Here is a 21,477-nt window from a genome sequence, read left to right as displayed (position 1 = left end):
GCTGAACAGTAATACAGTGAAACAGAGTACAGGGCCTGGCGGAAGCCAATACAGTAAATAAATAGTGTCCATTGAGCTGTGACAGTCTGTATGCAAAAAGGCTTTCATACATTATACAAAGACAGTACAGAACAGTATACACAATATTCACATCCATTTAACTAGGGACTCAACCCCACATAACAGTACAGAAAACATTCCGTCTGTACAACACAGTATACAAAATTAACAGTCACACAGTACAGGGACCTAATCCCTGTATAACAGTACAGTAAACAGTCAGTCTATACAAAACAGTGAAACAGTACAAAAAGGGGGAAATTCTAAAACACCCCTAAGCCTTAACAGTAGGCTCGGAACCTCGCAGTGAGGCACAAAGGCTGGCTTGACAAAACTGGAGTAACCCTGACGCCTCTAGCTGCGGTCTGGTGCCTGTACACCTACATATATATATGAGCAGTGAGCTAAAGCCCAGTGAATAACATAAAGCGTAAAGGGGTTTAGAATGAATGTCCTTACAGTAATGAAAACAGTTCATTTCAATCAGTAATTCAGTTGCTCAGTACAGTAAACAGTCATATGTGGTACATCCATTAGCATAACAGTAACAGTAGGTCTTAAAAGACCGAACAGTAATGATGGCCATCAGTCAGTAAACAATAGTGGTTCCACAAGGAAACCGACAGAGATCTCTGTGACAGTAACAGTAACAGTAAACCGTAGATACTAAGGATGCCACAGTACAGTTCAGAAATAAAGGACATACATTCATTCAGTAAATAATACCAGTTCAGTAAACAGTTCAGTTCGGTATTCAGAAGATAATCAGTTGAACATATCTTTACACAATTGTTACTCACAGAGTTCTGGGCTACAGTATGCTAGAGCGTGTCTCCCTAGTCGCCAACCCTACACAGTTAACAGATTGAACACACACTAAGCTACACAGTTGGGAAATCTCATAACTTAATCCCTAATTTGCCTTGGTGTGTTCTACAATGATATCCTCATCAAGGTGCCTTAAACTAGGCCTAAGAATGCCTAGGATGGGATGAGGATGCAAAAATACACTTAGAAAACATTTCGCAAAGTTTGCTGAAAATAGGAGCCTCGCTCGAGCGAGACTTTCTACGCTCGAGCGTAAGTCCAAAATCAAAGGCTTCGCTCGAGCGAGGAATCCTTCGCTCGAGCGGTCTGCAAAACAGTAAAAGTACTGGATGCTGAAATTTTTACGCGCGATGGTCGCTCGATGGTCGCTCGAGCGGAGCCCTGGACAAAGGTGCTCGCTCGAGCGGGGAATCCTTCGCTCGAGCGAGGAAGCCAAATCTGGAATTTCCAGATTTGCCTCCCAAGCTCAAACCAAGCATTCAACCACTCCAAACTCGACCTCTTGGGCCCAAATTCTGGAAAACATCATTAAATTCAATGTATAACAAGTTTCAAAGCTCAATTTATGAATTCAAGCCCCAAGGTGAGTCAATTAAAACCATATTCAAACCCATTTTCAAGAACAACATTCAAACATGCATGAATGAGTTTTAAACCAAATTGAAGCTCCAAGGCTTGCTCAAATGAGCTCATTTCTTTCCAAAACCAGATGAAAACATGGTCTATAACAACAATATGAGCATGCATGTACCAATGTCCATGTAATCAACCTCAAAATGCAACAATACCAACATGCATGCAAGAGATGATCTTCAATCCATCATTTATGGACCAAATCATGACTTAGCTCTACAAATTAACATGAATCATGCAAGAATGAACTCAAGAACAGCAACAAGAAGATGGATGTCCTACCTTAATCTTGTAGAATTAGGAGTGAGGGAGCTCAAATATGCAAATACACTTCAACTACCAAGCAATTTTTCAAGTTTCCAAGGAATTCAAGGTGAATTCACTCTAACTCCCTACCTCCCTCTCTCTAGTCGGTGGTGTGCTCAAAATGAGCTGATGAAATGTGTATGTGTGAGCATAATGAGAATCAAAGATGATCCAAGTAGTGGGCCACTTAAGTGGCAAAATGGTAATTAAGTCCAACTCTTTAATTAGCTTAATTTAATCTAATTTAATCATACCTAATCAGTTTTCAGATACTTATACCATAAAATCACATTAATTATGAGGGTCACGGAACATCAATCGGTTTCAGATTCGGCCGCCGATAAGGCCTTCAAATAGCAGTTTAAACATATAAACATGAACAGATAATCAGACAATCAAACAGATAGAATGCAATTAACTAACATATACTCGGTCAATTCAGTTTCCAATTTCAGTCAGTCAGTTCAGTACTTTAATCAGTTCAATTATCAGTCAGTTATCAGTCATCATCAGTTCCGTTTAGCAGTAATCGGTGATTATCGGTAATCAATCAGTCCTTAATCAGTAAACAGTATGAGGGTTGTTACAGCAGTAAAGGGTCTGAGGCACTAACCGCGAGCCTGTAATTGCCAGTTGACAAGTCACCCGCTTGATACAGTGCTCGACAGCAATATCCCAAGAGGCAAATTCTGCCCAATCACAATCGTGTCCGTTGGATAACGAAAGCTCTCCCAAAGGGTAACATTGAATTGATCAAGCAAAAGAAGATTGTCCATTTCGGTTAACTGAAGAGCGGACACCGACGCCTTCAATGGCGCAGTTGACCATCTAAAAGCGCCATCTTGATCGGTAATTGAAATCCCATCAAGGGTTAGACTCATCTTTCCTGAATTCGAAATGGGAGCATCACGATTAGCAGACCAAGTGATAGCATTGGATGCCATGTGAATGACACACAAATAGAAGTTTGTTTGCTGACCATTATTTGAATGTGAAGCAGAAACAGAGAGCCCATGTAGAGAGAGAAAGTGAGTAGAAAGAGAGGGAATGGGGTGAGGGACCTTAGACTACAAAAGAACAGATTGTGGACCTAATCCATTACTAAAAGTTGGATAGGGACCTTAGACCGATTTTCCCTTAGTTATAGCATAGATAATGTGACCATTTGAAAGGGTTTTATATATATATATATATATATATATAAATTTTAGATTTTGTTGAATTGTTTAACATATTTTATAACACATAATTTTAAATTTTAAAATAGAAAAATATACATATATTTTTTAAAAATTATAAATTATAGGAGAGGAAAGTTGGTGGAGAAGAAAAAGGGTTTCCACAGGTGAGGAAACTTGGTGGCCAAAGAAATGGTTTTCTCGAAAAAGAGGAAACTTGTTGAACAAAAAAAACTTGGAGGCAAAGCAAAAGATTCTTTATTTTATATAATATATTGATAGGTAGACATCGCATATAATATATTGATGGGTAGATATCGCATTAAAGTCACATATCATTAATATTAATATATAAATAGATACTTATCTTTTTTGTATGGTGGTTGTCGTTCCAAAGTATTCCTTCTTATCAAAGACATAAAGGGGCTAAATTCCTTGCCTCGTCATCGAAAAGGGTTCTTCTGCACATGGGCGATGAAATCCGGCGACCGTTGCTGGAGGTGTTCTCGGTGAGCATCAACCACATCGACGGAGAGAACCTCTACGGCACAATCACAGTCACCGACGCACGGGGTTCTCAATCCATCTACAACCGATCAAGAGATCATTACGAATCCATCAGCCCGGGCCAACCCGTTTTGCTGACTGGCCCAGCTCGATCCATCTTAGCCTGCGACAGCGTCGCCATCGACGTGGCTCTCAAGGATAAGGACGATGATGTCAGCAGCAAGCAGACATGGTGGAACCCTTACCTCGCCACCCCCAATAAGTATGATGAGCCCTTATACGACGACTTTCCTCTCAAGAATGGTTCGGTGACGGTCAACTACGTAGTGTTGAGTATTGCGTTTGCGGCTACTGTGGAAGTTACGTTCGTAAACAGAGGCGGGGAAGGGGAAAACTCGGCCCATGTTTACGGACTGCTTACTGCTCGCAATGGAAACTTCATGAATGAAAGCGTGCTCTTCCGGAAGAAATCAGATGAGCACGTAGATGTAAGGCCTGAGCAGCCCATCCCGTTGTCGAGATCTGTGGTGGCCGTGCCATCGAACTCCTCCCTCATAATTCGGGCGGATCTGATGGATCACGACGGTGAGATTGCCAAGGGCACTGCAGAGTTTCCTGCTCAACTCTCCGGTACATCTCAGAAGAACATTTTCGGACAGCATGGTGAGGTCCGAGTTAAGGTCACTTGGACACCATGGTGAGATCCGAGTTAAGGTGAAATCTGCTTGGTCCATGATTTTGCTCCTATTTCTGTACATTGGTTGAAATCTTCTTGGTCCATAATTTGTTTTAAACAAGTTTGGTGCTTTTGTATTGATGCATTCTATGTGTTTGTTGAAAGTCCACATAGAAAGATTTTGTTTGTTAAGACAATTGTTATGTGTATGGTACCTTTATTTCATTGTTGAGAAATGTTGAAGTTCATCACAAAAACCAAACTGTAATGAAGAAATTAATGTAGAGCTGGATTCAATTTCTTATCCAATTTGGAGATGGAAACAATACAGAAACAGATTGAACATTCATTGAACAAAATCTCTTATCCATTGAACAAAAATTAAACTGTTTGAACATTAAACAAAAACCAATGATGGACTACCAATGATTTTGGAGTCATTTTACAACTCTTTCATGGCAGCGTTGCCCACAGCTGGGGCTTAATTGGTTGCGTGAGCTTAATTATAATTATAAAAAATAAAAATAAAAATAAAAAAGGAAAAAGGAAAAAAAGGAAGAGAGATTGGGGTAAGTTTGTAAATAAATAGTCAGGAATTTGTTTCATTTTAATTGGCTCTGTTCTATCTTACAAGTAAAATTACTTTCTACATCATGTAGTGTTTAGAGGTTTGATAAAGTATATTGATTTCAATTTCTTGATGTTGTTCTATATCACTTGATTTTGTATGTGATAATTTTTGGTGGAATTTGATATGCCTATAACCTGAATTGTCTTTGTAGCTTGCTTGTGATCCCTCATTGATGATTCTTATGTAGTAAATGGTTTTTGACTGGTTGTATTCTATTCTCCAAGTTGCTCCCAGCTTGCTTTTTCTCGATACTGTCCTTTCTCTTGAATGATTTTTTTACCATTTCCCAATAGTTTCCTTGATCTCATGTCAATTACTCTTTATATAATATCACTGGGTTTATTTATGAGAAAGCAACTAAATTTTTTCATATTGTTTACTTTCTCATTGAATAGGCACAAGGTAGCTTAATGCAAATGGTAGACAATATTGGAAGCGCATCTCTTAGTCATTCAAGAATTGTGAACAATATAAGCAGTCAAAGTGGATCAATTGCTTCAAAATTTGTTGACTTGAATATAAATGTGGATCCAAATGCCCCCTTTTATTTTTAGTTTTTAAGAGTAATTTTATGACTTTGTTTTGTAAACTTTGGATACTTTGGTTTGTTTAGGATCCAATCAAGTGATTTTGGCCTTAAACAACATATTTTGGAAGGTGACTTATTATTCTCTTGGGTGTTTGGATGATGTTGATATGGTTTTATATTGGCTTAATTCAATTTTGGTTCCAGCTTAATTCAGTTTTGGTGGAAGCTTAATTTAGTTTTATGTTGATATGGTTTTATTTTTTAGAAGGTGACTTGAATTGTGCTTACCTATTTTAAACATGTCTATGCTATATGGTTAGCCGAATAATGGGGAAGGACAGACCCCTGATACCACAGATGTAGTAGAGTGGTTGTAGTTTTAACTCTCTTTGTGTGTACCCTCTTTTTTTTTTTTTTTAACAAATGCTATCAAACCATTGAGAGAAATTAGATATTAAAGTTCTGCTTAAGGATTAAAATGAACAAGAGCTCCTTTGGAATATGTCTAAACTAGTCTTTAATATTTCTCTTTAGGAATATGTCTTATGGTTGCTGAAATGTTAAGATAAGTTACAAGGTTTCTTAGGCTTGTTGAATTGGTGGTAAATTTACAATTTTTTAGTCAGTATCTTAGGATATTTTTTAACATGTTTCATGGGCACTATTTTGATGTGATAAACGTATGGTTTATAGTTTTTAACTTTATATATGTATGTCATATGGTATTTCAGGGAAAGAAAAAGAGTACTCCTATATTTCATTAAAAAAATCATATTACCATGAATCAGCATCCCAAAAACACACACATTCAGGAGCAACACGTAGAATCCATAAAGATACCCACATTCGTCAACCATTCTACAAAACCATGAGTCCATTCCAAAACCAAATGTATAAGTTTACAACATTCATTTTAATATTAAACAAATTAACACCATTAAACTAGTACACACTATGATTCCTTGTTTCTGTTAGAATCATTCCTCCCCTCATCTTCATTCTTCCTATGAATAAGATTAGGCCTCCATTGGATATTTGATGCATTGCCATGTTGGGTAGTAGGCACCCACCATGCAGAGTAATTGCACTTGCCATCTGCACACTTGAAGTAAAGCCTCCTTGGATTTTTCTATGAGTCTGATATCTTAATGGCTACTTTTTTGTCACATTTGCAACTTCGATTTTCGAAAAGGCGACCATTCGTTGCTTGAACTAGTGGAGGTATAAGCCATTGACATGTTACTCCTAATAATAGGAATTTAACAAATAATTAATACATTATTGAGCATAAAAAATATAATTCTCCGTTCATAATGTCAAATGGCCCATAGAATGAAGAAGGTATATGGTTTTGCTGGTGAAGTTTACTGTTGGAAGTATGATAGCCAAAAAAAATTGGTATTGTTATTCAAAATTACAAAGCATTTCATTGAGGCAAAATGTAAGTCTAGAAACAATAATTTGGCCATTCACAAAGCATTTCATTGAGGCATTTTAGCATACACTTGCAATGCAAAATGTAAGTGTAGGGAGAATCACACCTGCTTTCAACTATCACATATGCCTTCAATTCATCATTTCAACAAGTTGATTTTTCTTTTAAAATCACGACAGAACTCAACAAGTATATTTTCATAACATTCTTCATCACAGGACTTTTGTTCTGTTTTCCAAAAATCCTCTCCAGCTTTTTAGCAAGTATGATTTCAGCAAGTCTATTTTATGAAGTAAGATTTCATAACATTTTTTCATGAAGTATGATTTCATAACATTTTCAGCAAGTATGATTTTTATGAAGTATGATTTCATAACATTTTCAGCAAGTCTATTTCAGCAAGTATGATTTCATAACAGTTTTTTGAAAAATCACACAGCTTTTCATCATGAGGATTAAATGGAGAGGATTTCAAAAAAAAAAAAAACGAAAAAAAAAAACAAATTAATCACTAAGCTTTATCATGGAGATTAATGGAAATGATTTATAATAATAAAAAAAAAAAAAAAATCTGACCTTGGTTGTTAATGGAGGAGATTTGGGGATCTAGGGCTTGGGTAACTGTGCAACGTGTCCATGCAAAGAAGGGACGCCGGAAAACGCAGGAAGCCCGCCACCGCCGTCAATGGGTTGGCTGATTTTGCTCTTGTTTGCTAGACCGAAATAGTGTTTGGGTTTCAATAGAGTAGAGACAGAGAGAGGGAGTCCCAGATTTGGGTTTGAAAAGAGTAGAGAGTGAGATTGTTTTTGGGTTGAATAAGAGAGAGAGATGAAAGGAGAAAGAGAGCCACACGTGTCACAGAGTTCATTCGCGCCATTCGCGCCTCCCGCGCTCGAGGCCTGAATCATTTTTCATATAAATATGTCACTAGTCATTTATGGCGAGTGTTTTGTTTTAATAAGTTGATTGTAGCTGTGGTATGGTTCTTTCAGGTTCTATATTATTGATTACATATAAAATAATTAGCGTATGCCCGTATCTAAAGGCACGGTGTAAATAATGATGAATAGCTATCATTGGTGCAATTTCCCCTTTACTGAATTACTAAAATTCTATGGCACCACCTTTGTTTACAACAATTAATTTCTTCATTAATCCATCATGGAGATCGACAAATAATGGATCAAAAATAGTGCATGTATTAAACACTCAGTATAATAAGGCAAACTTATTGGAAAAGAGCTGCAGATCTAATATAAATTATATAGCCGATGTTGGGAAGTTGGGTTTAAGGACTTAGCAAAAGAAGCCAAAGAAGCCAAAAATGTTGGGTTTGAGGACTTAGCAAAAGAAGCCAAAAATGTTTTTCAAGTTTCAAAATTATATAATGGTAAATACTGCAAGATAAAAGTCAAATCAGTCATGCACTTCAATGCAATAATCAAACAGCATAAAATATAATCATCAAGCCTAATTCATACTGTTTCTTCCAGTCTATCAATTGGGGGTTAGATTATATATATAAAGCTTAAACAGTCAAATGGGAGGTCAGACAAAACAACCCGTGTTCACCTTTCCTTTCCTAAAAATTAGGAAGAAACTTCAATTGGTTGGAGCCCAAGTGTGCCATCAGGAGAAGTAAGAACTTACTTGATTCAGTACATGTGAAAAAAGGGCATAATCAACAAATGCAATTAAGTGCAATTAAGTGCCCTGTAAGTTTTTATGATCAACAATGGAAAAAGGGCATTAAACTTGAAAGAACAATAGACGGGTAATATAATCCCGCTGAGTTGTAGGGCATTACACTTGAAAGAACAATTGAAGTTTGGGTTTTAACATAAATAATAAAAGCATGCCAAATATTTTCAAAAACTGTCATGCTTTATTATATAGATACTCATCCATTTCCTAATACTTTAATAATAATGTAGCTCAAAGAGTTCCTAGAATTTAATCAATTGAGTTTAATCAATGGCAGAATATGACATATTTGCACCAAATAGCATTTTCAGTTGCAGCAAGCCACCAATTGTGAACTAATAGCTTAGAGTTTAATCAATGGTAGAATATGACATACTTGCACCAAATAGCATTTTCAACATCATAAAATATTGAGATTAAAGAAAACGACACTACCATCGGAGATAATTTTCAGCATCATAACAGTTAAGACAGAACCATAATTTTCAGCATCATAACAGTTAAAACAAAACCACTTAAAAATTTGAAATGTGATTCAAACCCAAGAACGAACAAAATCTCACAAACCATAAGAGGTAAATTTGTATTTAGATAAACGAACGGTCAAAAACCCAGAAATCTCACATTCACATGTCCCTATGTATGCCCATCCAATTCAACTAACAGTGTCAAATATAACTTTCTAGAAACAAACCCTTCTGTCAAACTAATAAATAGACAAATACCATTGTATATGAGGCAATATGCAAAAACACTTTGATGAACACTATGATATTGGTTTTTGCACATAAATTGCTTCATACTGACAACATAAATGCTTCACTGAAACAGTGAATAAAACTCACTTGAGAACATGGGATGCCATTAGCAACACAGGCTCTCCACCTCATACATAAGGTTGTCGAATTATTTCCACATACGCTTCAATGAACCTAAAACCCATGAAGAGAATGAATAAACACTTTCATTCCGATTTAACCATGTGCAATAACACTAACTAATGTACTTCAAAAAAATAAAAATCACACTAACTAATGTACTTAAAAAAAATAAAAATCAAGTTAAACCATACCTATTGTTTTCAATGTGTTTGATGAAGGAAGTCTTGAATTGCAGCAAGGGAAAAGGTTAATTTAAAGGATTGATTCGATGAACTCACCTATTCATCTCAAGTAGCTGGCAGTTACCAGAACCAAGTGGTCTGGTGTAAATAATGATGGAAAAGGAGGTGAGAAAGAAAAACCTGGTGGTGGTGGTGATATAGATGGTAGTCTCAAGTTACTATCTGAGTCATACTTTATTGGCCTCCCTCTCTTCTTCACCAACAAACCACCACCACCACCAACTACACCATCACCACCTGTGGTGGTGATCTGTAGGCTTCTCTCCATGCTCATGTTCATCACTTCAATAATTAATCACTTCAATAACAAATTGTATTAGTATTAAAAAAAAAATTAGAACATATAAGTCCTAAATTCAGACTTGGACATCAAATCAAAGGGGAAAAAAAGCCCTGTCATTAACTAATGTACTTCAAAAAAATAAAATAAAAAAGCGCACCAACTAATAGGAAAAAAAAGAAATAACAAAATCTAAATCAACAACCAAATTGAACTCATCTTGGTAATGAAAAAAAAGAAAAGAAACAGAGAATAACATTCAGATTAAAAAGTAATAAAGAATAACACTCAATGGTGTATTAAGCATGCTAGATGATCTTCAACCATACATGTATTAAGCATACTACACTACCAGTTTTCTTATCATTAACCATACCTACTGTAAGGGAATGTGTTTGATGTTTAACCAAATCTATATAGATAAATTACAATCAATAAAGATAAATTACCTCCGCAAATGGGCAATGCTTGAGATCAACTCTAACCGGTGATGTTTAACCAAATATAAAAACCCATCTCACAATTTGAACACGCACATACTCTATACTTTGCTACTTGCTGACTGAAAGTCGAGTCAATGCAAATAACCACCTGTAAGATTTTTTTGGGTCAGGAAATTTTCAACAATGCATAACAGAAAATATGCAAAGAAATAAGCATGTTAAGACCTTAAAAAAAAAATCCATACCTTGCCAACACTTCTACCGGAATGAAGATACTCAACTGCATCTGTAACAGATTTTATAACCCACAAATACAAATACAGTTTCAATTTGGTCTGATTTTGATAAGAAAAATACAACAATAATTTCATGGCTTTTCATAGATACCCATAGAAACCAAAATAAGAGAGAGACACTCAACTGCATCTGCAACAGATTTTAAAACCCACAAATACAAATATGTTTAATTTTTTCAACACAAACACAAATACAGTTTCAGTTTGGTTTGATTTTGATAAGAAAAATACAACAATAATTTACACAACATCAATCTGCCTCTAAATAATCTTTAACTTTATACAATGCCAATCATTTTCAAAGTTTGTCAACAATGAAACCAAAAATAATGTAAATTTTGCCCTTGAGATTGCCACTCTTTCAACACTCATCAATCAAAGAAGTGCATGTTTAGTTTACACAACAATAAATACAAAATCATTAGAGAGATAAGAAAAACTTAAGCTTTAAAAAATGTAGACCTATAAAAAGGGAGTCAATATTACTATTCACTTCTAGTCTTCATCCACCTGTAAAATATAGAAAAAAACAATATGATAATTAAAAGAGACTACCCAATTCAAAACAAACACATGCATTGTCACACTAATGAAAGGTTTTTTTTATAGACCACCCAATTCAAACTAAACACAAACATTGTTGCAAAATAATAATTGGTTACTGAGAGGGTGATTTATGATCTGGAGTTGGGCCGTGGTATTGGCCGAGCAGGTTGAGAGCCCAACGGTGCATGGGGCCGAGATGATTGACTATCCGCCAAGAGATGGGCTGCCAGAACTTGGGCCGGGCAGAACTTGGGCCGAGTGTGTGTCGCCCCAGACCGTAAAGAAGCTGCTCGGTTGAGCTGCTCGATCAGACGATGGCCGAAGCAAGACAAGCGGAGTGACCGGCGCCCGGAAAGGCGTGGTCAGCCGAGGTAACTGTTTGACTGGAAGAAAGGCCGGCCACAGGAGGTGCCTTGGGCTAGGCTTTGCCGAGATGTTGCCTAGCCCGGTCCTTCTTGGACTTAGCCAGTGAAGTGCTTGGGTATGAAGCACGGCACGACACGGAAACGGATAGAGTAGCTCGGCTGCCGAGCTCCAGCTGTGAAGGCAGGCAGTTGAGATTAGGTGACGTTCAGCAAGGTTTATGCTAATAGATGGTATAGCGGAGCCACGTGTCAGGGGATGACTGGGAGTAGATATGGGGCACAGAGGGTATATAAGCATGTCTGCGCCCCCATACGCGCAGAGATGAACACTTTGTAAGGAAATTCTTACATTCAAACACTCCTCCCTCTCTCTCTCTCTATCCTAAGGTGTGTGCTAACTTGATTGTCGGAGGGTTTTTCCGGCCACACACCGCCGGGTAGCTCACCGTTATTTGCTCGTAGGTGATCAGACAGAAACGGAGCTCGGAAGAAAGGAGTACGAGCTTGCCGGAATATTTGCTCCCCGTACAATTGGCGCCGTCTGTGGGAAGCTTGACAGACAAAACCTTGTCTTCCGGGTTCATCTGATCGCCGTCCATGGCGAACAACGACGAGTTTCCGTTGTCTGCCATAGACGGAGCTACCCCGGAGTTCACCCGAAGGAGAGAAGGTCCTCCCGCCATCCATCCAATGGCGGACTTGGGGACGCCCACTGGAGGACAGTCAGTAGACGCGCGGGATAAGCGCGGAAGAAGTCATGGACATTCGCGGAGTCCAGACGGTCACCGGCGGAGGAGAGACTCACACGCCAGGCGACTGGCAAGTAAGTTGAGAGATCAAGATGCTGTCATCCGGCGAATGGCGGCGGAAATGGAGGATCTCAAGCGGCATGTCAAAGGGAAGGGTGTAGTTGGAGTGGGAGACCACAATGAGCGCACCCCATCCCGCCGTTCAGGCGGTCAGAGTCAGCGACGTACTCAGTCCATATCCATTACCAGAAGTTACCAGGTTTGTGATTCCGACGCGGGTGCAGAGAAGTCTAGCGCGCAAGACAGCACCTACAAACCGTCACGTCCGGAGACGACGTCGAGGTATTCTTACTCTGCTCAGTCAGAAGATTTACGGGCGGTCTTAAAGGAGCGGGCTCACCGTCGTGAAGCTCAGAGAATACCTGCCTTCCAGCGGCTATCCTACGGGGTTCACGCCAGCGAGGAGGTCGGAATGCCTCCACCCCGCCAAGCAGTGCCACTCTTCGAAGATACGGACTTGGCTAGGCTGAGTGCCACCCCTTTTTCCCTGGATATAGAAACAACACCGCTTCCGGCAGGCTTCCACCAACCTAAGTTCACACTTTACGACGGAAAGACCGATCCATACATGCATGTGAGCCACTTCCGACAGGTTATGGCCGGACATAGGCGCAATAACGGACTTATGTGCCTAATCTTCCCGTCAAGTTTAGGCGAGCTGGGCTTAAAGTGGTTCGAGAGGTTGTCGGAAGGGAGCATACAAAGGTGGCATCAGTTGGCCGAGGCGTTTGTTACACGCTTCAAAACCAACACAAAGACACCAAAGGAAGTCGATCATTTGCTAAGTGTCAAGATGGAACCGAGTGACACACTGAAGGTATACAACTCAAGGTACTGGGAAACCTTCAACGAGATCTTGGACTGCCCGGTCAACCTTGCAATCACGCAATACAAGCGTGGTCTCCCGGTCGGACATAGACTGCGGGACTCGCTTACCATGCACCAGCCGACCTCCATGGGCCAGCTCATGCAGCGCATCAATGAGCACATCCGAGTAGAGGATGACGCGTTAGCTTCTACCGTGAAGGCCACTCCGGTAGCAACAGACAAGAAAACAGCAGGCAAAGTGCACGCAGTTGGGCAAGAGTCCAGCCGCTCAAGTGACCGAGCAGAGGAATCGGACCGTGGCACGAACCGTAAAAACCGGGGTAGAGGACGTCGGAATGACCGGGATGACTACCCCCGAGATGATGTAGCCGACGCAAACAGAAGGATGAAGGCAAGGACTCGCATAACCACGATCTTCAAGATTCCAATCTATCACATACTTAGTGAAATCTGCGACGAGGAGTATGTCCGGTTTCCTGCTAAGTTGGGCGATGGACAAAAGGGCTATAATCCGCGGTATCGTTGCACGTTCCACCGGGAGAGAGGCCACCGGACTGAGGATTGTTTGCCTTTGCGGCAACACTTGGAAGAGCTGGTTGCGGCCGGGCATCTAGACCTTTACATTGATGGCGGCGTGAAGTCGAATCAGGCTCCGATCGATCCCAGGGTACAGGATGACCGAGACGCACCACCACAAGGAGTTATTAATGTAATCCACGGCATCGTGGAACCGGAGCGTGTCTGCGAACTCCGGGGCATGATAAAAAAGGCAGAGCATATGAGGGAAGTTTTGTCGGTACAGCCTGCCATCAAAAGGGGGAAGACTGAAGAAAAAGACGTGATTAGTTTCACCTAAAGGGATCTAGAGCGTATCCAGACGCCGCACAACGATGCCCTAGTAATAACACTACGCGTCAAGGACTTTGATGTTAAGCGGATCTTGATCGATCAGGGAAGCTCAGTCGAGATCATGTACTATGATGCGTTCAAGCAGCTTAAACTCCGGGAGATAGACTTGGCTCCGGCTACTTCGCCACTGGTCGGATTCAACTCGCAACCAGAGTGGCCTTTAGGAAAGATTATCCTGCCGGTCAAAGCGGGATCCGTGGTCAAACAAGTTGAGTTTTGGGTGCTGCAAGTGCCTTCGACGTACAACCTTATCCTTGGAAGGGGATGGCTACACGCCATGCAAGCCGTGGCATCAACTTTTCACCAAGTAATGAGATTCCCCTCGGCTATGGGGGTAATCGAGGAGATTTTGGGCGATCAGGTCATGTCCAAGCAGTGCTTCGTGGCGGTCAACGGGGGCCGGGCTGCCAAAGGATTCGTTCAAATGATTGAGGGACCGGAGGACTTGGGTGTCTTGGATGATGTGGGCACCGAGGCCGAAGACAAGGCAGTTGAGGAATTGGTTGAGGTGCGAATTGATACAGAACAGCCGGACAAGTTCTTCTTGCTCGGCTTAAGTCTCACGGCCATAGAGAGAACCGAGATGGTTGAGTTTTTGGCAGCCAACATCGAAGTCTTCGCGTGGTCGCCTTACGACATGCCTGGCCTTGATCCAAGTTTTATCTGTCATCACCTCAACGTCTTCCCTGGAGCAAAGCCAGTCATCCAGCGAACAAGGAGATCGGCACTGCATCACGCCGAGGTAGTTGCGGAGGAGGTGAAGAACCTGCTTGAGGCACAAGCAATCCAGGAAGTGCACTACCCTCGGTGGATTTCCAACACAGTTGTGGTGCCGAAGAAGAATGGAAAGTGGCGAGTTTGTGTCGACTATAAGACGGTCAACCGAGCTTGTCCCAAAGGTAGTTTCCTTTTGCCGCGAATAGACCAGCTCGTGGACTTGACGGCTGGACATAATAGGCTCAGTTTCCTGGATGCCTACCGCGGCTACCACCAGATCGCCATGCATGGGCCTGACCGAGAGATCACCTCTTTCACGACTCCAAGGGGACTATTCTACTACCGAGTCATGCCTTTTGGTTTGAAGAACGCCGGGGCAACCTTTCAGAGGATGGTGACCAAAATGTTTGCTCATTTGCTTGGCCGGACAATGGAGGCTTACATCGATGATATGGTGGTAAAGAGCCGACTTGAAGCAAACCATTTGTCTGACTTAGCCGAGATGTTTGCCATTCTAAAGAAGCACAAGCTGCGCTTGAATGCGTCAAAGTGTGCCTTTGGTGTGGGATCCGGGAAATTTTTGGGATTCTTAGTCACAAACCGAGGCATCGAAGCAGACCCTACTCAGATCAGAGCCGTACAAGAATTGAAGCAGCCCAGCTCGGCTAAGGACGTGCAGCATCTGGCCGGGATGGCCGCCGCGCTTAATCGGTTTATAAGCCGGTCATCAGATCGCTGCCGCCCTTTCTTTCAAGCATTGAAGTCAAAGTTCTCATGGGACGCAGAGTGTGACCGAGCTTTGGCCGAGCTCAAGGAATATCTGTCTACTCCGCCACTGTTGGTTACACCAAAGCCGGGAGAGGAACTTTATCTTTACCTTGCCGTCTCCCAGCACGCGGTCAGTGCGGTGCTAGTCCGCCCTGAAGGAATCATGCACTTCCCAATTTTTTATGTCAGCAAGACCTTGCTGCCGGCTGAGACGAGATATTTGCCGCTGGAAAAGCTTGCTTTGGCATTGATGATGGCTTCGAGGAAGTTGGCGCATTATTTTCACGCCCATACCATCGTCGTACTGACAGAGTTTCCCTTCAAGGCCTTATTTGAACGGGCGGACTTCTCAAGCTGAATTCTTAAGTGGGCGGTGGAGTTGGGGCAGTTTGAGGTGAAGTTCCATCCGCGCACTGCTATCAAAGCTCAGACTTTGGCCGACTTCGTCGCCGAGTTCTCGCCTGGCATTCATCCGGTGTGCCCGATCGATATTACCGTGGCAGATGATGAGGTGCACGCAAGACCATCCGAGGTACAACGTGTTGTTGGGAGTAGCGACGCGGAGTTTGCGCGCACCAGTGAAGCACCCTCAGTTTGCAAGGTTATACCACCCGGTGATGCGATGACAGAGTTGAGTATCAAGGACCCATCCACTCTGTCCGGTCCCGCATCACCGAGGGGGGAAGAAGTTGAGCCACACAGCTCAGGACCTGCGGCCGGCGTAACACCGGAACCTGATGATTCGCCTACGGACTTGAGCATTACAGATCGACTTGCTGAGTCCGGTACCGAATCATCAAGGGGGGAAGGAATGGATCCACATAGCTCAGAACCTGCGGCCGACTTAACACCGCCACCTGATGATTCGCCCACGGACTTGAGCATTATAGAACAACTTGCTGAGTCCGGTGCTGAATCGCCAAGGGGGACTGAATTGGAACCGGTCAACAGCGAACTTGGAACCGCACAGCCGAGCAATGATGATCCCACTGCCCTTCGCAACTCTCAGGACCCATTAGACTGCTAGAAGCTTTTTGTGGGAGAAATGTGGAAGCTTTTTGTTGATGGAGCGTCCAACCGTCATGGTGCCGGCCTAGGTATCGTTCTTATCTCCCTGGATGGCCTAACCATTGAACATTCTATCACGCTTGGCTTCCCAGCATCTAACAACGAGGCTGAGTACGAAGCACTTCTCACCGGGCTCAAGAGCGCAATACAAATGAAGGCTGCCGAGCTCTTGGTGTACAGTGACTCCCAGCTTGTGGTTAACCAAGTCTCTGGGATTTACGAAGCAAAGGACGACAGGATGGCGAAGTACCAAGCTCTGGTCAGGGAACATATCAAACAGTTTGAGGCAATCAGAGTCCAACAGATTGGCCGGGAAGAAAACAGCCGAGCTGATGAACTGGTCGGCCTCGCTTCCATGGTAGATAGTACGTCTCCAAACCCCCTGTTGATTGACTTTCTTCTGCGGCCAAGCATTGAAGACGCCGGGCAGACTGATGTACTCTGCGCCGCGCTAGGTCCTTCCTGGATGGACCCCTTGATCTTGTTCCTCAGAGACCGGACTCTTCCAACTGACAAGAAAGAAGCACACAAAATCCGGGTGAAGTCAGTGCGGTTTTGGCTCTCTCCATCTGGCGCGTTGTATAAGAGGTCCTTCAATGGTCCTTATCTAAAGTGCGTGCACCCAAATAGTGTGGAGGCCTTCTTGTACGAAATTCACGAAGGCATTTGTGGCAGCCACATAGGAGGCAGGTCCTTGGCCTACCGAGCTATTTCGCAGGGATACTGGTGGCCGTACATGCAGGCCGACGCACAAAAGTACGTCCGCAAGTGCGAAAAATGCCAGAAATTCGCCCATCAGATCCATCAGCCTGCTAGGGAACTTCTTCCCCTCACCAGTCCTTGGCCCTTCGCCATGTGGGGGCTAGATATAGTGGGGCCATTGCCAACAGCGCCGGGCAACCGGAAATTCTTTATTGCGGCCACAGATTACTTCACGAAATGGGTTGAAGCTGAGCCCTTGGCAACCATCAAAGAGAAAGACGTGAAGCGGTTTGTCTGGCAGAACGTGGTCACACGGTTTGGCGTCCCCAAAATTTTGATCTCTGACAACGGCACCCAGTTTGACGGTCGCCTATTCAGAGGATTTTGTGAAGATTTGAAGATAGAATTCTACAACTCCACCCCGGCTTACCCGCAGTCCAATGGTCAAGCCGAGGCATCAAACAAGACTATACTGGATGGGTTAAAGAAACGGCTGGAAAAGGCAAAGGAAAAATGGGCTGAGGAATTACCCAGCGTCCTTTGGGCATACCGAACAACCCCGCGACGTTCTACCGGGGAAACTCCATATGCTTTGGCTTATGGCATGGAGGCGGTCATACCCCTGGAAGTTGGCATGCCCACCCTAAGAAGCGAGAGTTTCGAGCCCGAATTGAATGCCGAAGCTATTGCCTTGGAATTGGACCTCGTGGAAGAGCGTCGGGAAAAGGCCCTCATCCATGTGGCCGCCTACCAACAAGAGCTCTCCAAGAAATACAACAAGACGGTGCACCCCAGACCATTCAAGGTTGGTGATTGGGTTTTGAGAAAGATTATGGGCAACACCCTGGTGCCAGGAGAAGGCAAACTAGGGGCAAATTGGGAAGGACCCTACAAGATCACCGGTCTGGCGGGCAAGGGGGCTTACCACTTGGAGGATTTAGAGGGAAGAGCAATACCCCGGCCATGGAATGCGGCCAACTTGAAACTATATTATTTTTAAGCTTTTGCTTTCTTTTCTTGTGCAAAGAAATTTTTTGGCTTGTACCACAGCATGTAATTCTTTTTGTCAATTTATAGAAGTAATTTTGCTTTAGCAATTGGACTTTCATTTAATGTTACGGACCGAGATGATGTACTCCGGTTGGAAGAGTTGGTGTTTTGTCCAACTTCGGATTCCCAACCGAGATGATGTACTCCGATTGGAAGAGTTGGTGTTTTGTCCAACTTTGGATTCCCAACCGAGATGATGTACTCCGGTTGGAAGAGTTGGTGTTTTGTCCAACTTCGGATTCCCAACCGAGATGATGTACTCCGGCTGGAAGAGTTAGTGTTTTGCCCAACTTCGGATTCCCAACCGAGATGACGTACTCCGGTTGGAAGTGTTGCTGATTTGTTCAACTTTGTTATTACCAACCGGGATAATCATTTCGGTTTATGAATTTGTTTTGTTCTGCCTAAGTACTTCAACCGAGTTATGAATTCCGGTCGACGAGGTGTTTTGTTCAAACAATGACTTATACCGAGATGCTTTGCTGAAAATGGCATTGATGGCAACCGCGCAAACACTTGGCAAAATTTGGTTTTTTCATTGATAAGAAAATCAATACAAAAGGTGGGGACATAGCCCGGTTACATCAAAAGCGTTGAAAGTAAAAATACAAAAAAGAAAAGAAAACTAAACTAAGGGGGAGAGATTGGTGAACTCGTCCTCGCCAGCATCAAGGTTGATGGTTGGACTTGCGTCTTGGGCACCGGGCTCATCATTGTCGGGCTGCTCTTGCACCTCGGCCTCCTCTGCCTCAGAATCTGTCTCACCGTCTCCCTCTTCAAGTCCTTCCTCGGCCTCAGCTTGCAAAGCGCTGAAGACGTCGTTTGCATAAGGCACGAGGTAGACCGGTAGCGAAGCTGGAGGAGGGTTGGCAAATACGTCGGTGTCAGAGCCCTGGCCGAGGTGTTCGCAGGCGGACTTCCAGCCGGCCTTGAAGTAAATGTCTTGTGTTGCAAAGACTTGCTTCTTGTAGCTCTGCTCGGCCTCGTTAAAATCGGCGTTGTTGGCAGCCCGGCAAGCTTTCTTCTTCGACTTTTTCAGGGTGTCCACCTCGGTCTGGAGCTCATCCCATTTTTTCTCGGCCGCATCCAGCTGATCGAGCAGTCTGTTATTATCGGCGTTGGCCATCTCAAGGGATGACTTAGCCCGGCCGAGCTCGGCTTGAAGGCTCTCGACCTGGCTGGCTGTGTCGTTGGCCTTTTGCCGAAGCCTGTGGATGCGCTCCAAAACCAGGTGTTGTTTTTGAATGGCCTGCAAAAAGCAAAGTTGATTAGAAAAGGAACCGAGCAAACACTTGTGAAAATTTTCAGAGGAACATCGACTTACCCTGGCCATGGACTTTACTGAGGATTTTACAAACCGAGTGTCAGGGACGTGGTCGCTGCCGACCACGTCGCTCGGTAGAAGAAAAGCTTTGGAGAGATCGAAGGCGAGCAAATGTTCTTTGTCGGCCTTGATCGAAGCCGTCGCCGGGATGTCTTGTCCCCGGTGCTTCAGCTGTGGACGCCAGGCTGGCACGGGGACAGGAGTTTCAGATGGATGTTCGGTTGTCAGCTCGGCGACGAGCTCGGCAGAGGGATCTGCCCGTGGTCTTTTTCTAGCCCGGCGTGTTTCTCTTCTAGACTGCCCGGCGGCTGGAGAAGCTAGGGCTACCACGGCGGCACTTGATTGACCACCAGCCGGGGAGCGGGTGACAACGCTCGGTATCTCGGCCGAGGTTGCAGTTAGAAGGGTTTTGATGCGGCTTCTTTTAGCCATTTCCTGTTCTTCTGTCAAACGGATCAAGGGGACGTCTGGAAGGGTAGGATCTGGAGGTGGCGAAGGAGCTCGGAGGAAGTCAGTTACTCTACTCCGGCGCGGAGCAGAATACCTGTAGGTCGGGGTGTAGCCGAGTAAATCGTTGCAATCTCGGTGGGAATACCGAAGCACGGTCCGAATTGCCTCAACGTTTGGAAATTGATAGTTGGCTTGTAAGGCTTGGATTGCTGCAAAAGAAACAGGAAAACCAATTAGTTACAGAGTAAAGAGTTAGGCTGACCGAGCAAGTTTGAGTGGCTTACATGAAGAACCGAAGTCCTTGTTTATAAACCAGCCCGGCACCTCGGCTGTTTCGTAATTGCCCGACACCCAGAAAAAATCGTCGCCGTGAAGATCTTTATCCGGGGTGCCGGTTACAATTTTTTCCTTGCCCGGTCTGATCTTCAAGTAATAATCTAAACCGTCCCCGGTGTGGCCCATTGTGTATTGCCTCAATATCTCGGCTAGACCCAAGTTGGTGCCTAGCCGATTGTTCAATTCGTGAACACCGTTGATTATTCTATAAGTATTGGTGGACACTTGTGTGGGTGCCAGCCCGGTGCGGCAGAGGAACTCGGTTATAAGTGGGTTGAGCGGGAAACGGAGGCCCCCTTCGACAATTGAGAGCACGGTGAAGGGGCATTGGTCTAGTCTGCCCCAGGGTGTTGTCTCCTCTTCAGCCAGTTCGAGATGTACGTCGGCCGGGATGCCGTACTCCTCTCTGAAAGCAGCTAGCGCGGCCGGAGTATCCACTAGGAAGCGGAATTTCCCCATTTGTGGCCGGACTGTGGTAGCTCGGCTGAGGTGTTTGGCACAATGGCAATTGTTAATCGCTCGGTCTTGAGAACTTGAGGAATGGACAGTGGTCCCCTTGGACTCTGCAGGAAAAAGAGGGCAAGTGTAAGTGTGAGCGCGGTCGCGCGGAAGGAGCTAGTCTTTAGCTCGGTCGTTAAGTGTGCCAAACCACCTCGGTCTCCTAAGCTAACTAGAGAGCAGTCGCCCAGGCAGGCCAGATATTAGCCCGGTTGAGCGACCATTCCTTTTGTTATCTCGGTTTTTGCCGGGGTTGAGACAAACACGTTATTTGCTTGGTCAGAATGGTTTTTTTTGGATCAAAAGAAGACCAGGAGCCCGGTTCGCCCCAGTTCTTCAGTGTTCTTCATGGAGATGAAGAACACCAAGAACAGTGGGAGGTTTGGGACGGATTCTGTGGCCTATGCCCTAAGAGCTACGTTTTTGTGCCCTAATGTGTGTAATATGAAAGAAAATAGCAACTCAAGAGGGATTGAA

The 21,477-nt window shown here is 43.6% G+C and overlaps 2 protein-coding genes and 1 long non-coding RNA gene across 5 annotated transcripts in view; 2 read left to right on the top strand and 1 right to left on the bottom strand.

Moving 5' to 3' along the window:
* Nucleotides 1-3,281: 3,281 nt before the first annotated feature.
* Nucleotides 3,282-21,477, top strand: part of LOC145816715 (60 kDa jasmonate-induced protein-like) — a 92,429-nt gene continuing 74,233 nt past the window's right edge. The window contains exon 1 of one of the 2 annotated variants that reach the window (XM_082912614.1): nucleotides 3,282-3,460. The gene's annotated coding sequence lies outside the window, so the exon portion shown is untranslated. The remainder of the gene's footprint in view (nucleotides 3,461-21,477) is intronic. The other variant, XM_082912615.1, reaches the window with a different exon arrangement.
* LOC145816716 (60 kDa jasmonate-induced protein-like) lies at nucleotides 3,453-5,557 on the top strand. 2 transcript variants are annotated; one of them, XM_082912616.1, is made up of 2 exons: nucleotides 3,453-4,209; nucleotides 5,215-5,557. In XM_082912616.1, the coding sequence occupies exons 1-2, from the start codon at nucleotides 3,473-3,475 to the stop codon at nucleotides 5,228-5,230; spliced, it is 753 nt and encodes a 250-aa protein (XP_082768742.1). In that variant the 5' UTR covers nucleotides 3,453-3,472; the 3' UTR covers nucleotides 5,231-5,557. The 2 variants fall into 2 exon arrangements, with proteins under 2 accessions (XP_082768742.1, XP_082768743.1); XM_082912617.1 differs by having other exon boundaries at nucleotides 3,455-4,226.
* Nucleotides 6,174-7,888, bottom strand: LOC145816721 (uncharacterized). Its single transcript, XR_014358807.1, has 2 exons — nucleotides 7,360-7,888; nucleotides 6,174-6,593 (listed from the first exon to the last, which is right to left on the bottom strand). It is a non-coding gene; the product is annotated as an uncharacterized LOC145816721 (long non-coding RNA).

The sequence above is a fragment of the Camellia sinensis genome, unplaced genomic scaffold (genome assembly GCF_055761805.1).
Source record: "Camellia sinensis isolate YWXY unplaced genomic scaffold, ASM5576180v1 Unanchor4, whole genome shotgun sequence".
Classification (NCBI taxonomy): domain Eukaryota; kingdom Viridiplantae; phylum Streptophyta; class Magnoliopsida; order Ericales; family Theaceae; genus Camellia; species Camellia sinensis.
This window is presented reverse-complemented; position numbering and strand designations above follow the sequence as displayed.

Bases quoted from the DNA above. Each gene is read 5' to 3' on its own strand.
- LOC145816716 (XM_082912616.1), top strand. From the start codon at position 3,473: ATGGGCGATGAAATCCGGCGACCGTTGCTGGAGGTGTTCTCGGTGAGC.